This window comes from Eucyclogobius newberryi, unplaced genomic scaffold, assembly GCF_026437365.1.
Source record: "Eucyclogobius newberryi isolate DKJ021-1_F unplaced genomic scaffold, fEucNew1.0.hap1 SCAF_9, whole genome shotgun sequence".
NCBI classification, from domain to species: domain Eukaryota; kingdom Metazoa; phylum Chordata; class Actinopteri; order Gobiiformes; family Gobiidae; genus Eucyclogobius; species Eucyclogobius newberryi.
The window spans coordinates 17671082-17687397 of NW_027316532.1; the positions used below are offsets into that span (position 1 = coordinate 17671082).

The following is a 16316-nucleotide window of genomic DNA, read 5'->3' on the forward strand; positions in this document are numbered from 1 at the left end:
GCGCGCTCGGACCCCGCGCCGCCCGTTATTGATGAGCGCGTCTCGGCGAGCGTGCTGGAGTCTGCAACATCGTATGCCAGCGCTGCAAACAACAAGGATGCGCTCGCTGAACGGCTTTGGCTGCAGATTCTTCAGACAAAGTGCTGAACGGCTGTTGTCCCGGCTTCACACGGAAAAAACGCTTATCGCTAACATTTGGCACAAAGCTAACGCGCGCCTGTGAGGACGAGCTAGGGAACGCAAACAGAGGGGAGAAGGAGGAGGAAGAAGGAGAAGGAGAAGGAGGAAGAAGGAGAAGGAGAAGGAGAAGGAGAAGGAGAAGGAGAAGGAGAAGGAGAAGGAGAAGGAGAAGGAGGAGGAGGAGGAGGAGGAGGAGGAGGAGGAGGAGGAGGAGGAGGAGGAGGAGGAGGAGGAGGAGGAGGAGGAGGAGGAGGAGGAGAAGAAGAAGAAGAAGAAGAAGAAGAAGAAGAAGAAGAAGAAGAAGAAGAAGAAGAAGAAGAAGAAGAAGAAGAAGAAGAAGAAGAAGAAGAAGAAGAAGAAGAAGAAGAAGAAGAAGAAGAAGAAGAAGAAGAAGAAGAAGAAGAAGAAGGGTCTGTGTACTGAATGAAATACTGGCTCAGAATCTCCATGTTTTCCCGTTTTCTGAGGACACTGCGACACAGACGCTTTGTAGTTGTACGGCAAACGCGAACTCTCTTGTTGATATTTGCGACGTCCAAAACGTCACCGGGCTCGCCGTTTGGGCAGCGGGGATGTCGAGATTATCTGGTCAATAATCGTCATAGCTACGGGCTGGGAATCACAAGGTCCCTCGTGATTCGATGCGATACACGAGGCTCACGATAATACAGCTCGTGATACTTGACGATATATCACTATTTTTTCAAGAACCCGATACATTTTAACACCATATTTCTCTGTTAAACAATGAGCTCAGTGTTCTCGCTGGGCTGAGGTTTGAGGATGGCAGTGGGACACCAAAACATTTCCCTTGATATGGAAAGACAATATGATCACTCGGCCGAGCTCGGCGTTCCTTCGCCCGCGTCACCCGAACGCACAAGCGAGCGCAGCAGCACCCTAAAATGCCTGCAGTTGCGCGCAGGGTTATCTTAATACCTCGCAGTATCTTTTCAGCATGGCGGGTGCCGGCGGCCGCCATGCCAAACGCCCTCAGTGAGAACACTGGAGCTGCACAAACTCAACATGAAATACACACATTTAAATCATTAAAACAGTCAAAATGTCAAATGGTTTGAGTGAAAAAGTTTCCTTAATTTAAACAAGCAAAACAATTGTAGTAAAGTCACAAAATCAAGAAATTATACAAAAAAAACCTTTTTGTTTTTCTATAAATGTGTACAATTTTGTAGCGGCACATGTTATAGATATTATATCACCGAATTTAGTATCACGATATATCGACATTTTGGCACAGCCCGAGTCATTACTATAATCGTAAGAACCAGAAAACATTGACCGTGACAGTTTTAGAAGCAAATTTAAGTCTTTTTTTAGTTCAATCTATCGTCAGAAAAACAGTAAATAAAGTTTTTTATTTGGCTGTTTTTTATTTTGTTCTTCAGAAAGTTAAATTTCATAAAGTCACAAACTTGAGGAACACTTCAGACGATGGAGAATGAAAGGACATTAACCTGTTACCACCCACCTATTTTCGCCCTGTGCACAATGGTTGGACATACCCAAATGGCATTGCTTATTAAAAGAGGATCTTATGTTCCACATGCAAGTGTGATGCATAATTAGAAAGCTTAGGCCTTCTAGTTTCTGCAGATGTGCACATGAACACTGTCAGGGCCTCAGAACTTACACTACAGAGGCCCAAACATAAACAAAACATCCTTTTTTAGTCTCGCCTGAATATTGTCAATTTGTAATGGTCCTGAGCATGACATACTTCATTGTGTGCATATGCTGTTCACTGTACATGATGTTTATCTTGTTGACAACAACTGTGTAAAGTTTCAGAGCTCTAGGAACAGGCATTTTGGTGCTGTTGACCTTTTTGTATCAAAAAGTATATTCGGAACAAGTGATCCAAATATGTGCCAACTGTGCCAAACTGTTTTATTACAATTTTAGCTCCTCTATGATCATAAAACATACATTTTGATGTTTTGTAGGCCACTAATAGCAATTATAACCGCTAAAAAAAAAATATGTGAAAATGTGTAAATATGAGTTTACCCATGAATTTCCCATATAGAGGTAAAAAAAAAAAAAAAAAATTATAATATTTTTATTTTATTTTTGTATTGGTATAATAATACATACATCTCACAAAATGCACGTCCAAAAGGCTAATAAAATCAGAAAACGTTATGCGCAAAATCCTGCCGAGAAATCTGGCTCTTTACAGCCTTCCCGGAGCCTTACGCACGTGAACAGGGAGAATTCTGTGTAAATAAACCCTTTGTCCCGCCTATCAGGAAAAAGGTCTCCTGACTGGCTAGAATAATATGTCACTCAAAGTCTCCTGCGTGCCTGCTAGCAGAAGCTAAGGGCTAAAAACAAAGATGGACGCGCGCTTCGGAAGCGCCGAATTTTTTTCCTCCGGAGGCTGTAGCAAACAAACCCGGTGACAGAAAAATTCGTGGATGGTCTCATTCTGTTTCATAGGAAACAGTCTAAGGAAGAGATCGATGTCAAACACTATCGTATAAGTCAAACAGGTCATTTGTTATGGACGGAGAAATGCGGCGGACAAGCGCATTCTCGTCCGGTGAGAAACGAAGAAAAGTTTGTTTACTTGACAATATCTCGAAATCGGATAACTTCAGGAAAAATACAAGTGGATATTGGTTTTCAATGATTCCTTACGGACAGACTGAGTACAAGGATGTACAGAATTAAAGCCGTTTCGTCCGTCATAAACAGCAAACAGGTAGGACATGCGTTTGTAAAAGTTGACTTTCTCACAAACTATTGGCAATTGCTTCTTGGGGCATATTATTCAATGTAAATCAATGACATATTCGTTTTGTTGAGAAAATAAGCTTTAAAATGATGTATGGCTTGCTGGTATTGACCACGGAAATAAAAGTGATGATGTAAGAGAATATTTGAGATATAGAAAATGTTCGCCGGCGGACAGGTGGGTGGTAACAGGTTAAAGATTTCACTGTCGTTCGGTCTCGATAATCGTGAATAATCGTTAAATTGTGACGTTTTTCTCACAATAATCGTAACGCTAACGTATCGATGTCGTTATTGGGCTGAAGCCGAAGGTGAAACGCGCCAATGAACCACGACAAACACCACAACGCCAACGGACGTACTGCGGCATAAACACTGGGAAGATCTCCAAGAAAGATCTGACAAAGGTCTCGGCCCGTTCGCCTCCACCCATTCGGCTCCACCCATTCTGCACCGCCCGTTTGGCTCCACCCTTTCAGCTCCGCCCGTTCGGCTTCAAATCAACGCCAAACCTTTTCCTACGCCTTGTTTTTCTGCCTTTTTCCCTCAACCGGATCTGACAAAGGTCTTGGCCCGTTCGTCTCCACCCATTCAGCTCCGCCCGTTTGGTTCCGCCCCTTCAGCTCCGCCCGTTCGGCTTGAAATCGACGCCATAACTTTTCCCGATCACTCGAGCCTTTCTAGATTTATAAATGTGCAGAGCTCCTTTGAGGGAGCTCGACCATCACGATGTACCGGCCCGTTACCGCGGCCCGTTACCGCGGCCCAATTGCGCGGCGGCGCCTCCTTACCCGTCTGATCTTGTGCAGTCGCCGTGGAGACAGGCTCTTGGTGCTGGTGGGCGACCCTCCGCACACGGCCAGGCCCTCGTCCTCGTCCTCCTGCGCGGGACAAAAACACCACCGTTAGCGTTAGCGAAGCACACGACGACACACAAAGTGAACGCGTCTAATTCCAAAGGCGACCACTAAGCTGTGTTCATGACGGATGAAGCGGAGCAAAGGATCATGGGCCGTGTAGTTCTCTTTTCACTTCTTTGCATTATTTAAATAGTACATTATAAAGTTGAGGGAATGTAGATATTTGAAAACGTCTTTTTTTTAAGGCTTTATTGGACAGTATAGTGTGAAGAGCAGGGAAGACATTCAGCAAATTGTCATAGCCGAGAATCCAATATGGCTGAAAATCAAGTTTGTTACAGCTTTGTTCTTTTAGGGCTAAAAGTATTTTCAGTCAACCATAAACGTTACCAGTCATATTTTTTTCAACTTAATCGTTTTGGAAAATACAAACTCTAGAAACACAAAAAAAAAACACATTTATAACAAGAACAGCCTCATTACTAAATCAAAAAATGACAAAATAGAATAAACCACTACACATTTTTCTCAATAATTCACTTTATTTGGAAATATTATCCATCTTGAGGCCTTCAGTTGCCATATTTTCCAACCTTTATTTGATTTAAAATGTTTCTAAAATAATAACATCCGTAAAACAATAGTCCTCTCTTTTATATTGTTTTTACCGATTACGGACACGTTTTGGCGCTCGATTGAAACGAACTGCACCAAAACGACTCGTGGCACTTCCGAGAAGCCGAAAAAACAAAGACGTCGGCACAGTTTGTGTTTCCACCTCACGCTCGCGCACGCTAACGCTAACCCTCAGATCAAACCGCCGCCGCCTCGTCAAGCGCGCCGGGCTTATGGAAACATACATTACTTTGAGGGAATCAAGAGGTGCGCTGATGAAATATGCACACAATGAGAGCGGGTCCGGGGCGGCGGCGGCGAGCGGGCGGCGAGCGGCGGGCGACATGACAGGACGTAGCCAGAGGGTCCGCGCGAGCCCCCGGAACAAAGCGGCGCGCGGGATTCAGAGCTCGTTAGGAATCAAAACCCCGGCGTGTAAAACAGGCCGGCTGTCTGTACGCATGAGCGCGCGGGCGGCGGACGGAGGCGTGCGCGCGCCGCCATGCCACACCGGGATCACAGTTTGACGTGTTCAAACCAACACGTGAAGACTCTTCTCTGCTTTTTAGTCATACACTGTCACGCTAGAAGTACTCTTTGGAATTGTTTTAACGATCAAAAAGTACTTAAAATGGCTCCAACGCAGTAAAGACAATAACTGTAATAACTGTGTGTTTTTAAGTGTTAAATCTGTTACTGACGTGTTATAACTGTGTAATGACCATGTGCCCGGGGGCGGGGCGATGACGTGGTGATTCAAAGTTTCTCTTGAACGCAGCTCGATTGTGGTTCTATTAAAATGTCTGGACAGATTATTATTATTATTATTATTATTATCTTAAACCTAAAGTCTAAAAATCCTCTATAGAAATAACCGTCGAGTAATCGTGAAAAAGGATGTTTTTTTATTTCTTTTTCATTTCTCCCCTTTTTTAATCTTTCAGCACTAAATACTAAAACTTCATTCTTTATTCAATATTGTGCTCTAAAACTAGTTTAATCTGTTCAGGACCAGGACCAGTGACAGGAACAGTGACAGGACCAGTGACAGGACAGGAGCAGTGACAGGACCAGAACCAGTGACAGGCCCAGGACCAGTGACAGGACCAGGACCAGGACCAGTGACAGGACAGGACCACACTCACCCTGGCTTTGAGGCGACCCTTGATGTCCCGGATTCCTCTCTTGGCGTGACTTTTGGCCTGAAGGAGAAACATTTGTGTTTTTACTTCACATATTTCACACATTCTCTCGACACAAATAAAGAAAGCAGAAAATGGTCCAAAGCACGAGGCTCAAAGTTCTTATTAAGCAGTGAAATAGTGTAACTAATGTTAAAGTTGGCGATGGGCAAAGGTCAAACACCACAGAGACATCAGGAAAAGTCCAGGAGAAACGTAACCTGCAGGTTAATTATCATCTGCAAAGGACTTTAAACCGAACAAATAATGAGAAAAATCAACATTTTTTATCTCGAAAAACACAGATTCTGCCGTAGAATTACAAAAGAGTTGATCTGAAAAGACAAATATAACTTTATTCACCTTCATTTAACCAGGTGAGAACCAAGTAAAGACACAACACCAGATTGAGAACTTTGATCTAAAATACGTACATATTAAAGGTGGAATTGAGGGTAAATAGGAATATCTAACTCACTCCAGGCTGTTGTCCCATAAAAATCCTCAAAATCTAAATAAAAGAATCCATAAACGTGAAGTCGGAGGTGAAATTAGTTTGATTTGATTGGCCGGAGGAGGAGGAAGAGGAAGAGAAGGAGGAGGAAGTGGACGAGGAGGAAGAGGTGGAGGACGAGGAGGAAGACGAGGAGGACGAGGAAGAGGACGAGGAGGAAGAGGACGAGGAGGAAGTGGACGAGGAGGAAGAGGACGAGGTGGAGGAGGAGTTGGAGGAAGAGGACGAGGTAGAGGAGGTGGAGGAAGAGGTGGAGGAGGAAGAGGAGGAGTTGGAGGAAGAGGTGGAGGAGAAAGATGAGGAGGTGGAGGAAGAGGACGAGGAGGAAGAGGACGAGGAGGAAGAGGACGAGGTGAAGGAGGAGTTGGAGGAAGAGGACGAGGTAGAGGAGGTGGAGGAAGAGGTGGAGGAGGAAGAGGAGGAGTTGGAGGAAGAGGTGGAGGAGAAAGATGAGGAGGTGGAGGAAGAGGACGAGGAGGAAGAGGACGAGGAGGAAGAGGCAGAGGTGGAGGAGGTGGAGGAGGATGAGGAGGAGTTGGAGGAAGAGGTGGAGGAGAAAGATGAGGAGGTGGAAGAGGTGGAGGAGGGAGAAGCGGAGCAGAAATGTCGTGAGGATTACAGATCAAAACGTGTTGGATTAATATTCCGCTCTAGATCCCGGGAAACATCAGAAGAGCTTTGATCGCCACGGCAACAGAAAAAACAAAAGAAAACAAGGGAAAATACAGAAAGACAAAAGAGTGAACAAGATTGAGTCGTTTAGTCGTTTACAGGCGATTTATGACGTTTTAGTCGAGCGCAATTTGCAAAAAGATGAAATAAAATAAATAAATAGCCGAGAGACTATGCCTCTCTGGGAGTCCCTGCTCAGACTGCTGCCCCCGCGACCCGGCCCCGGATAAGCGGCAGAAAATGGATGGAAATAAAATAAATATTTTTTTAAGTTAAAATGTTTCCCCTCTGGTTTGAACTTGCAGGTTAAAAAATACATTTGAAAAAAAGTCATAGTTTTTTTTCTTCCAGTATCATTGTGTCAATAAATAAATAAAAAGCAAAAACAACAACAAAATTAGATCAATTGAACATTTTCAAAAGGGAGACGAGGCAAACAAACGAGAGTGAACTCTGACCTTTGTCACTGCTGTGTTGAAGAAAGCTCCTCCTCTCTGAAAAACACATCAGGAAATACATTTGGCTTTTAATGCATTTTTAAAAGACGTTTAAATTACAACTGTGAAAAAGTAAAACAAAGATAAATATTCTGCATCTGACTTTTCTGAGTGAAGTGGATATACATCTTGATGTAAATTATAATATAAAAAAGGATCAATACATGTTTTGTGAACGTTTTGCTTTTATTGAACATTATTATAATTATAACACGTTTTTCTGAGTGATTTTCAGTCAAGGCAAAGCTTAAATATGATGATTATTGAGCTCTAATTTAACTTAAACCATATTCAGGGCAGATTGTGAATATTAGAGGAGTTTTTCTGTGTTCTGTGTTTCTGCAGCTCTGCGTTTAAAAACCTGGTTTGTTTCTCTCAAACTTCAGGGCATAAAAACGCTTCAAAACAACATTCGATCCCTTCAAACGTCAGAATAATTCAGTTTAAACGTATTTTCAAGGCATAAAAACAGATGTAACCCCAAAAAACAAGCAAGATAAAGAATAAAGCCGAAGCGAACCAATTACATCTCCATGGCAACAACCAGGTGCGAAGACTCTCCATCAGAAAACGCACTAACATTTTAACAATTATTATAGCAGTCGACCAGACAAACATTAAGATTTTAGATCATTTATTTTGATTTATTTACGAATAAAGTGCATTATTGACAAAAATCATCTGTTTGTTATTATTTTCTGATATCTTGATTCAATAACACCGCGTCTTTGTTGTAAAAAGCTATTTTCGTACAGATTACCATGATCAATATATGACTATGATTATTTTGAAAGACTTTGCTTGAAGGTGGTATGGACGATTTTTTTCAGCAATTTTTTTTAATCATATTTCCTCGTGGCGTGGATAAATCATTTGTCCTGCCACGTATCAATCATAAAACGCACCTACCGCTCACCTGCAGCCGCGTCAGGCTCGTCCCCACGTTTCCGCGTGCCCAAGCGCATGGATCTATCATAATATAGTTCCCTCAGTGTACGGGACAAAATCAAGACGGAGAAAGACAGTTCGAGCTGACGCAGAAGTGGACAGAAATCTACGGGAGACGAGAGATGTGATGCGCTCCGTTGTGCTAATAAACAAACGCATGTGTGTGTTGTATCAGTCCGCACGGGGGAGTGCGCATGCGCACTTCCGCCTGCGTTCTCAAATCGCCGAAAAATCGTCCATTGCGCCTTTAAGCTTTTATAATAAATACAGTGGCATTAGAGAATCAAAATGTCAAAAAAGAGAGTAAACATCAATCATTTTCATCAATAATAAATACATATTCTCTCTCCGTGACATAATTACACATTTATTTGGCTGATAATGTATTTAAAATGTCTCAATGGGCGATTAAAATTATAGCTTGAACTTTTTCACGATTTATGATTGTAAAGTCATAGCAGTCTTTTGTCTTATTCCGTGCAAAGGTCGAAATATTGAAATAGCATGAAACAAACTGTATTTAGATAACGTCTCTGCACATGATCCCTTTTGAACGCGTTCCTCTGCGTTTCTGAAGCCTTAAAACATCCCAACATCACATATTTTCCCTTTGACTCTCCGTCTTTCGTTGCCGTTTCCCTTCCTCGTTTCTCTCTCTTCGTTTTTGTTCCTCGGCGTCGGCTAAACGGGCGAAAATGTCAGTTTTTCAAAGCGGCGGGTGAAGACGGACGGAGGAGAGGCGGAGGCCCTTTCCTCGCAGATCGCGTCAGTCAGAAAACGTGAAGTTCAAGCCGAGCGTTTGAAGAGACTCCGGAGAGACTCGTGCAGCCGGAGCGAGGAGCAACGCCGCCGAGAACGAACATACAGCCGTAAAGTGACATTAAGCCTTGTTTCAGTTCTGACCGGGTCGAGTTTAATCGCTGACGTCGAATGTTTTACTCGTTACAAGACATTTCTGATAGTTCAGCTTAAAATAATAAGTAAGTAAAAAATCCTCACTTAATTGGCTTGAAATAAGAAGAAATCTACAGAAAAGTGAGAAAACCCTTCAAAGAACCAAGGTCGATCAAGTGACTGGAGCTTAACGTGTTGAAATGAAGATGAATATCCTGAAATCAAGTCATTTTAAAGAGAATGTGACACGTTTTACACAGTTTGGTGTCGCAAAAAATCTCTCCAAGACCAGAAATGCTTCAATAATGATGTAATAACAACAGCTTTATTAGATTTTATCCGGGGAATTAAATACAAAAGGTTTGCAATCGGTTTTCATTCCAGGACTGAACCAGAAAACTAAGAATAAAGCAATAAAAGAGGAAAAGAGTGCGTTTTAATCGGTCGGATCAGATGCAGAACTGAGTAATGACATAAGAACTCCCCCTGCAGCCCGCTAATGGAACTACACTGTCAGAGAACAGACGCAAACGCTTTTGTGGTCTTGCTTTTTTATCGAATTAAGACAGTGTAATCGCACAAAATGACAAAGAGCCAGGGTTTCTCAGGAGAGTTTTCTTCAGGTCGATGTCTTTTCCGCTCAGAGACAGCAGGGGGCGACAACGGACACTTCAAACAGCCCCAAATAAACGTATTTTACCATCGCAGGGACTTTCAACGACGTTCATTGAGGTCAAAATGTTGCTTAGAATTTACAACAACAACAACAACAACAACATTGGGAAAGTGTCGGCAAAATTGACAAATTTGCCAGACTTTGGACAAAATTAACACATTTCTTTTAAGGTTCTCTAGGACATTATTTTATTGTTCATTTATTTTTTTCATATATTTGTCTGTTCTCTCTCTGGTTGTGTTGTTTTTATGTGTTTTTGATTTTTCATTCATTCATGTCGAGTCAGCAGCAGCTTCAACATCTGTTCTAAAGCTACGTACACACCGCGGCGTCAAAATTGCGCCCGATGCAGAAGTTAGATGCCTGTACATTTGAAGACAGACGCCCCGGACTCACGTCCGTAAAATACACTCAACAGCAGACGTGCGTCTGAGTCGTCCTGCACATGCTCAGTCGAGGCGTCTGCTCATGCTCAGTGGAGGAGTTGTGCTGCGTTGCTTTTCTCGTGGTGTAAATGGAGTTTAATGGCCAACCATGGCTTCGGTTTATTAACTTTACAAAGTCCAAAAGTGGAGGCAAAGGGCCCCGGGGCCCGTCTGGAACCCGCAAGAGCTGCGTCTTAAGATTTTTTTTTATCTTGCGGGTTTGTTTTGGGTCTTCTTCCGGGTCGTACGTAGTACGTCATTGGAGCATCATCTCTGATTGGCTGCTGTGGCGCATCTGCCGCAGAAAGTTGGACAAAGCTGAACATGTCGGCGCCGGACGCTTTGGACGCTCTCAACCCTCTCGTCGAGAGCGGCAAAAACGCAGGAATCCCAACGTGGAAAACGCAGGAGGTTTTCAACGCGTGTTTACATAGACTTTGAATGTAAACTGGACGCTTTTGACGCCGCGGTCTGAAGGGGGCTTAAGGCAGGTAAACACACTAAAGATTCAATTAGACAACAGACACACAACTTGACATAAAAGGTAAACCTACAACACGACAACACACCCGAGACATTGCACAGAAAACAGACTTATTTACAGAAAAAAATGACATTCAGAAGTCGAAAAAGTCAGAGAAAAAAGCATAAGATTCTCTGCAGCTGCACGACTACTTCGTTTTCTACACATTAGATTTCTCCGGAAATTCCCTCGAGACTGATGCAAAACTGCCATAAACATTCTCCGCAAGGACAATCCCACTGAATAAAGTCGTAGAAAAGCACGATGTGAGAGGAGCAGCGACTCGGACAAAGACGTGCGTTTCTCAAACAGAGGAGCGTTCAGGCGCTGCCAAATCGACCCATCGGGTGAAGTACGATTGCCGTCACGTCAAAAGCGCTCGTCTTCTGCTTCTTCAGAGACGTCGTTGTCCTGCACGCGCCGCTTCACACGCCGCGGAGACGGAGGGGGCGGCGGGAGGAGGGGGCGGGAGGAGGGGGCGCCCTACATGACCCGGCGCCTCGTCCCATCAAAAGCGAGCGCCGCGCGGCTAATTTAATAAGGGCCGAGGAAATGAAAGGGCGAGCGGGGAAAGGGAGCGCCGGTCGGGTGAGTTCTGGGAGCGAGTGGAAGAAAGACCGCTTCAAAAGTCAGAAATTCAAATGTAACGAGCGGCGAAGAGGGAGAAGACGCTTGTTCCAGAACGGCCAAATTGGCAGAAGGTCAAAGAGACTGTTCTTTTTGCACATTTGTGTTATTATTTTGTTAACATTTTATTGTTCTATAGCGGCGGTGTCTTGATACGAACATTTTTATACCCCAAAAAAAGACTTTTTAATTGATATCGATGTTGATACTGCGACAATAATTAAACTATTTTCAGTTTTTAAACAAAACAACAGAAAATGAAAGTAGTTTTTTTCATTTTAATAGTGTTTTATAACAGTTCAGATATAGATCTCGAACTATTACTAGAGTTTCATCGATTAAAGCAGGGGTGTCCTAACTTTTTTCACCGAGGGCCGCATTTTGAAACTTCTATGGAGCAGAGGGCCACAAACAACCCGAAAATGTAGATTTTTTGCATTTGACATAGTTTTGATACCTCAACACCTTGGACTTGGAACATTAATATTATGTTGGTATAACATCGAAATGCTTCAATCACTCCAATTTTACAGTCAAAACTACTACTTTTTGTTGTTTGGACCAACTTAACAGGAAGCCGGAGGACCGACAAAAATTGGTCTGAGGGCCGTATTTGGCCCCCGGGCCTTAGTTTGGACATGCCTGGATTAAAGGGTTTGTTTCTAGTCTCTAGTTCTGTTATAGTAGTACATTGGAGTATTGACTATTATATTTTCAAGCCAGAGCTGCACTTTAAACAACTCTAAAAGCGCTAAAGTCCACATTAGCCGATTGCATAACTGCTAAAGCACATTCAGAGTTTGTAGAAATGAACTCGGAACCTTTTTTACGATTCCGACGTTAAAAAATAACTTGATTTAGTGACTAATAATTGATTTAACTTAAAGTGTGAGTACCTTGACCGTGTACATCCACTGCTGGTAATGTCTGGAATTACCTGCGGAAACAAGAAAAAAAACACAGGATGAAGAAACATTTTAAAATTTGTTCCAGTTTTCAGTCCGTGTCTTATCGCTGTGTTTGGTTTGGTTCACGTATGTTTAAGTGTCCTCGAATGTTTAGGCCTCGTCTGAACCGAAAACTCTCTGTTCTACCTGGTGACATCATTCAGTGGTAAAGCAGAAAAGGCTCCTTCACGTTTTTTAAAGTCCATACACCGCTACTGGACTCATGTTTACTCTCAAACTGTCTACGTGAACAATATTTTAAGCTGCAAAACATGAATCTAACACTTTATAATGACTAATGTAATTAACAAACGGTGTACAAAGAATTATTCAGGCTCAGTAACCACTTAATATCTTAACAATAACTCCTTAAATATAGCCGCAAGCGGCAATGATCGGCCCTCGCCACGCCGCCGCCACACCGCCGCCACGCCGCAAGAGGAGGGGGCGCTAACGCTCCCCAATTGTCCTTTTATTACGCCTACTGCTGAATCTGTGACGCTGTCACATCTTCTCCCCTTTGTTTTACCATCAAAAAGCAATTTTATTTTGAATTCTTGGCAAAATGTGCGGTTTTGCCGCACAGACACCGTGACTCTTTGAATATAAAATGTGGATAACTTTTGATGGTCCACCCCTGCAGATGAGTCTCACCAAATTTCACGTTGATAGGGCTGACGCCCTGGGAGGAGTTCGTGAAAGTCTAAGGTGTAAACATGTTCTGGTGATTTCCCCATTGGAATAACATGGGAGGTTTCGGTCATCGCTACAGCAAAGCCATAACAATTATGACATGAGTCTCATTTACTTTTTTGATGGGGATGCCAAAATTGAGTTTTGTGTCAAATTTCAGATAATTTCGCAAAACTAAACATTTAACCTCCATATAAAATCTGTAGGGGGCGCTGTGGCGCCAAATTAATTAATTTCACTTCAAGTAGGTTTAGGGCAAAGAGTTTAACAACTGATTCTAATTTGACGCAATTCGGACTTTATATGCGCAAACGGCAGAAATGTTAAATTTGGGAGATTTCTGAAATTCTTGCTACAGTTTGCGGCTTCGCCGCACAGAGACCGTGACAGGTATCAATGTAATTTGAATAACTTTTGATGTCCCACTCCTCAGTAGCATTTTCACCAAATTTCAGCTTTTTAGAGCCAACGCCCTGGGAGGAGTTCGTAAAAGTACGACGTTTGAAAAAACTCCCGAGTCATGCTTAGCCATTTTTGAAGCAATATGGCCGACATTTGTTTGGGCGAACGGCGTTGCCGTAATAATATTTTTTACTTCTCTTGTCACCATCTACCTCTGCGCCAAATTTCATGATTCTACGATCAGAATTTTTTTGGGTCATTTCCTATCTCTCAATGCATTTTTGGTACAATTGGAGGCGCTGACGCGCCAATTTTTTTATTTTAGAAAAGGGAAATAGCCAGAATGTAGAGAGGCACGATTTTTAGAGGTGTGAACATTTTTGTGACTTTTCGTCAATGTTCACTGGGTGAAAAATAGGGGGGTTGATCCCGAGAAGAAAGAAAGAAGAAAGAATATTAAAGCCGCAAGCGGCATCCAACGGCCCTCGCGGGCCGCCGGCCTTCCGACTCTGCTCTCTGCATTTTACAGAGATGGCGCTAACGCAATTGTCTAAGAACTAAGACAGCGACACATTGGACATGTACAATGCTGTGCTTAACCAGTGCAAATTAACACAAATGTCGGTCAAATGTGCAGCTCCAGCGCACAGAGACCGTGACACTTGGAATAAAAATATGGATAACTTTTGATGCTCCGCTTGTGTAGATTATTTTTCCCAAATATGAGCTTGATCGAGCTATTGCCCACAGAGGAGTTCATTAAAGTGTGAAGCATAAATGTGAACATTTCAAGGATTTGGCGTTTTTCCCATTTGTGACAGTATATTTGCAGCTCCACGGCACAGAGACCGTAGCACTTAAAATCAAAATATGGATAACTTTTGATGCCCCATTTGTGTAGATGATTTCCCCAAATATGAGCTTGATCGGGCAATCGGCCTAGGAGGAGTTGGTGAAAGTGTGAAGCGTGAAAATGTGGTCATTTTGGAGATTTCGCTGTTTTCCCATTTCTAACATATATTTGCGGGTCCGCCACACAGAGACCGTAGCACTTAGAATCAAAATATGGATAAGTTTTGATGGCCCGCTTGTGTAGATGATTTTCCCCAAATATGAGCTTGATCGGACAATCGCCCTAGGAGGAGTTTGTTAAAGTGTGAAGTGTAAAAATGTGGTGATTTGAGCGATTCTACGATTTTCCCATAAGGATAACATGGGATGTTTCTGTCAACGCTACGGTTACGCCGTACAAAATATGACTTTGGCTCTCATACTTGTATGATCAGGATGGCAAATTAGAATTTAGTGCAAAATGTCATGTCATTTGGAAAAACTCTATTGTTTATAGGCCACTCTGAAGGCCAAATAGTCAGAATTCTGGGAAACGTTTGCGGCTCCGTCGCACAGAGACCGTAAAAGTTATCCTTAAAATTTGGATAACTTTAGATGGCCCACTTGTCTAGAGGACGTACACCGATTTTGAGGTTGGTGGGCAAAACGCACTAGGAGGAGTTCGTTGAAGTGTAAAACATAAAAATGTGGTAATTTGAGAGATTTTGCGGTTTTCCCATAGGGATAACATGGGAGGTTTCTGTCATCGCTACGACTACGCCGTAAAAATTTAGGCATTTTTGTGATTGGCTTTTGTGATCGGGACGGCAAAATAGAATTTTGGGTAAAGTTTAGACAATTTTGGTAAAACTAATTTTTGACCTTCAATGTTAATTTAAAGGTCACTCTGTAGGGGGCGCTATCGCGGCCATTTCAATTTCGTCAGCCTAAACTGGTCCAAACTAGAAAGTTTAACAACTGATTCAAATTTGGTCCTAATCGGACTGGTTTTGATCAAATGGGAGCAATTTTTAGATCTGCAATATTCCAAAATAAGTTGTCCAACTTTGCGGCTGCGCCGCACACAGACCGTTAAAGGTATCTCAAAAAATTGAATAACTTTAGATGCCCCACTTGTCCAGAGGACGTACGCCGATTTTGAAGTCGGTGGGCAAAACGCCCTAGGAGGAGTTCGTCAAAGTTTGACATGAACAAAATGACTAACACAGCGTATTTTCATTTTCAAAGGAAGATGGCGGCCATAGGGTAAGTCTGGGGGCGTGGCCACAATGATTTTTTTTGTTCGTCCTCACGAGAGGAATGCGTGTCCCGAATTTCGTAGCTTTACGCCAAAGTTGACCTCGGGGCGTCTCCCATAGGCGCAATGTATTTTGACTTTTGTCGGTGGCGCTGTCGCGCCATTTTTTAACGAAAAAAAAAATGGCCCAGAAAAAATCAAATTTTTCGCCGATTCTGAATTTTGGGCAAAGTTTGGTGAGTTTTTGAGCATGTTCAGGGGGTCAAATTAGAGATCAAAAAGCAGAAGAACAAGAAAAATAATAATATTTTTAGCAAAAACAATATAGCCGTTTCCACTATAACAACAAATTATACATCGTTTGAAAGCTCTAAGCCTTCCCGATGCCGCCATGGGGTGGAATCATCATTACGAGCGCTTACGCGCTTGTCACTCCCTATTCCGTCGGGATGCCCCGCCCACTCCCCATAGACTTCCATTAATTTGAGCAGATACAAGCATGGCCCATGCCTGCGGCATGGATTCTCGCGTACGGGACGATGCCAGGAGGGTTTTTGGAGGAATGCAGCGCTTCGCGCTGCTGTTGTCAACAATTAGTGAATGGGCTACGCCCATTCACTAATTGTTGACTATTTCTGTCATAGCAGGAGTAAGTATGCATGATCCATGCCTTCGGCATGGGCTAGTTCACTGTACTTGCCAGGGGCGACGGGGTACCAAACATGCGGGCTGCGCCCGCATGTTTGGTCAGACAGTTGCAACGCTGCCTTCGGCAGCGTTGCGGGAGCAATAGGCCCTCCGCCCTGCTGGGGCTCG

General features: G+C 43.0%; 1 protein-coding gene across 1 annotated transcript in view; it reads right to left on the bottom strand.

Moving 5' to 3' along the window:
• Window positions 1-16316, bottom strand: part of dennd1b (DENN/MADD domain containing 1B) — a 223272-nt gene that overhangs the window by 17835 nt on the left and 189121 nt on the right. Inside the window, exons 16-19 of the mRNA XM_072438119.1 lie at window positions 12266-12306; window positions 7238-7273; window positions 5558-5614; window positions 3729-3818 (exon numbers count right to left, since the gene is read on the bottom strand). Of these exons, the coding sequence (XP_072294220.1) occupies window positions 3729-3818; window positions 5558-5614; window positions 7238-7273; window positions 12266-12306 (224 nt within the window). The remainder of the gene's footprint in view (window positions 1-3728; window positions 3819-5557; window positions 5615-7237; window positions 7274-12265; window positions 12307-16316) is intronic.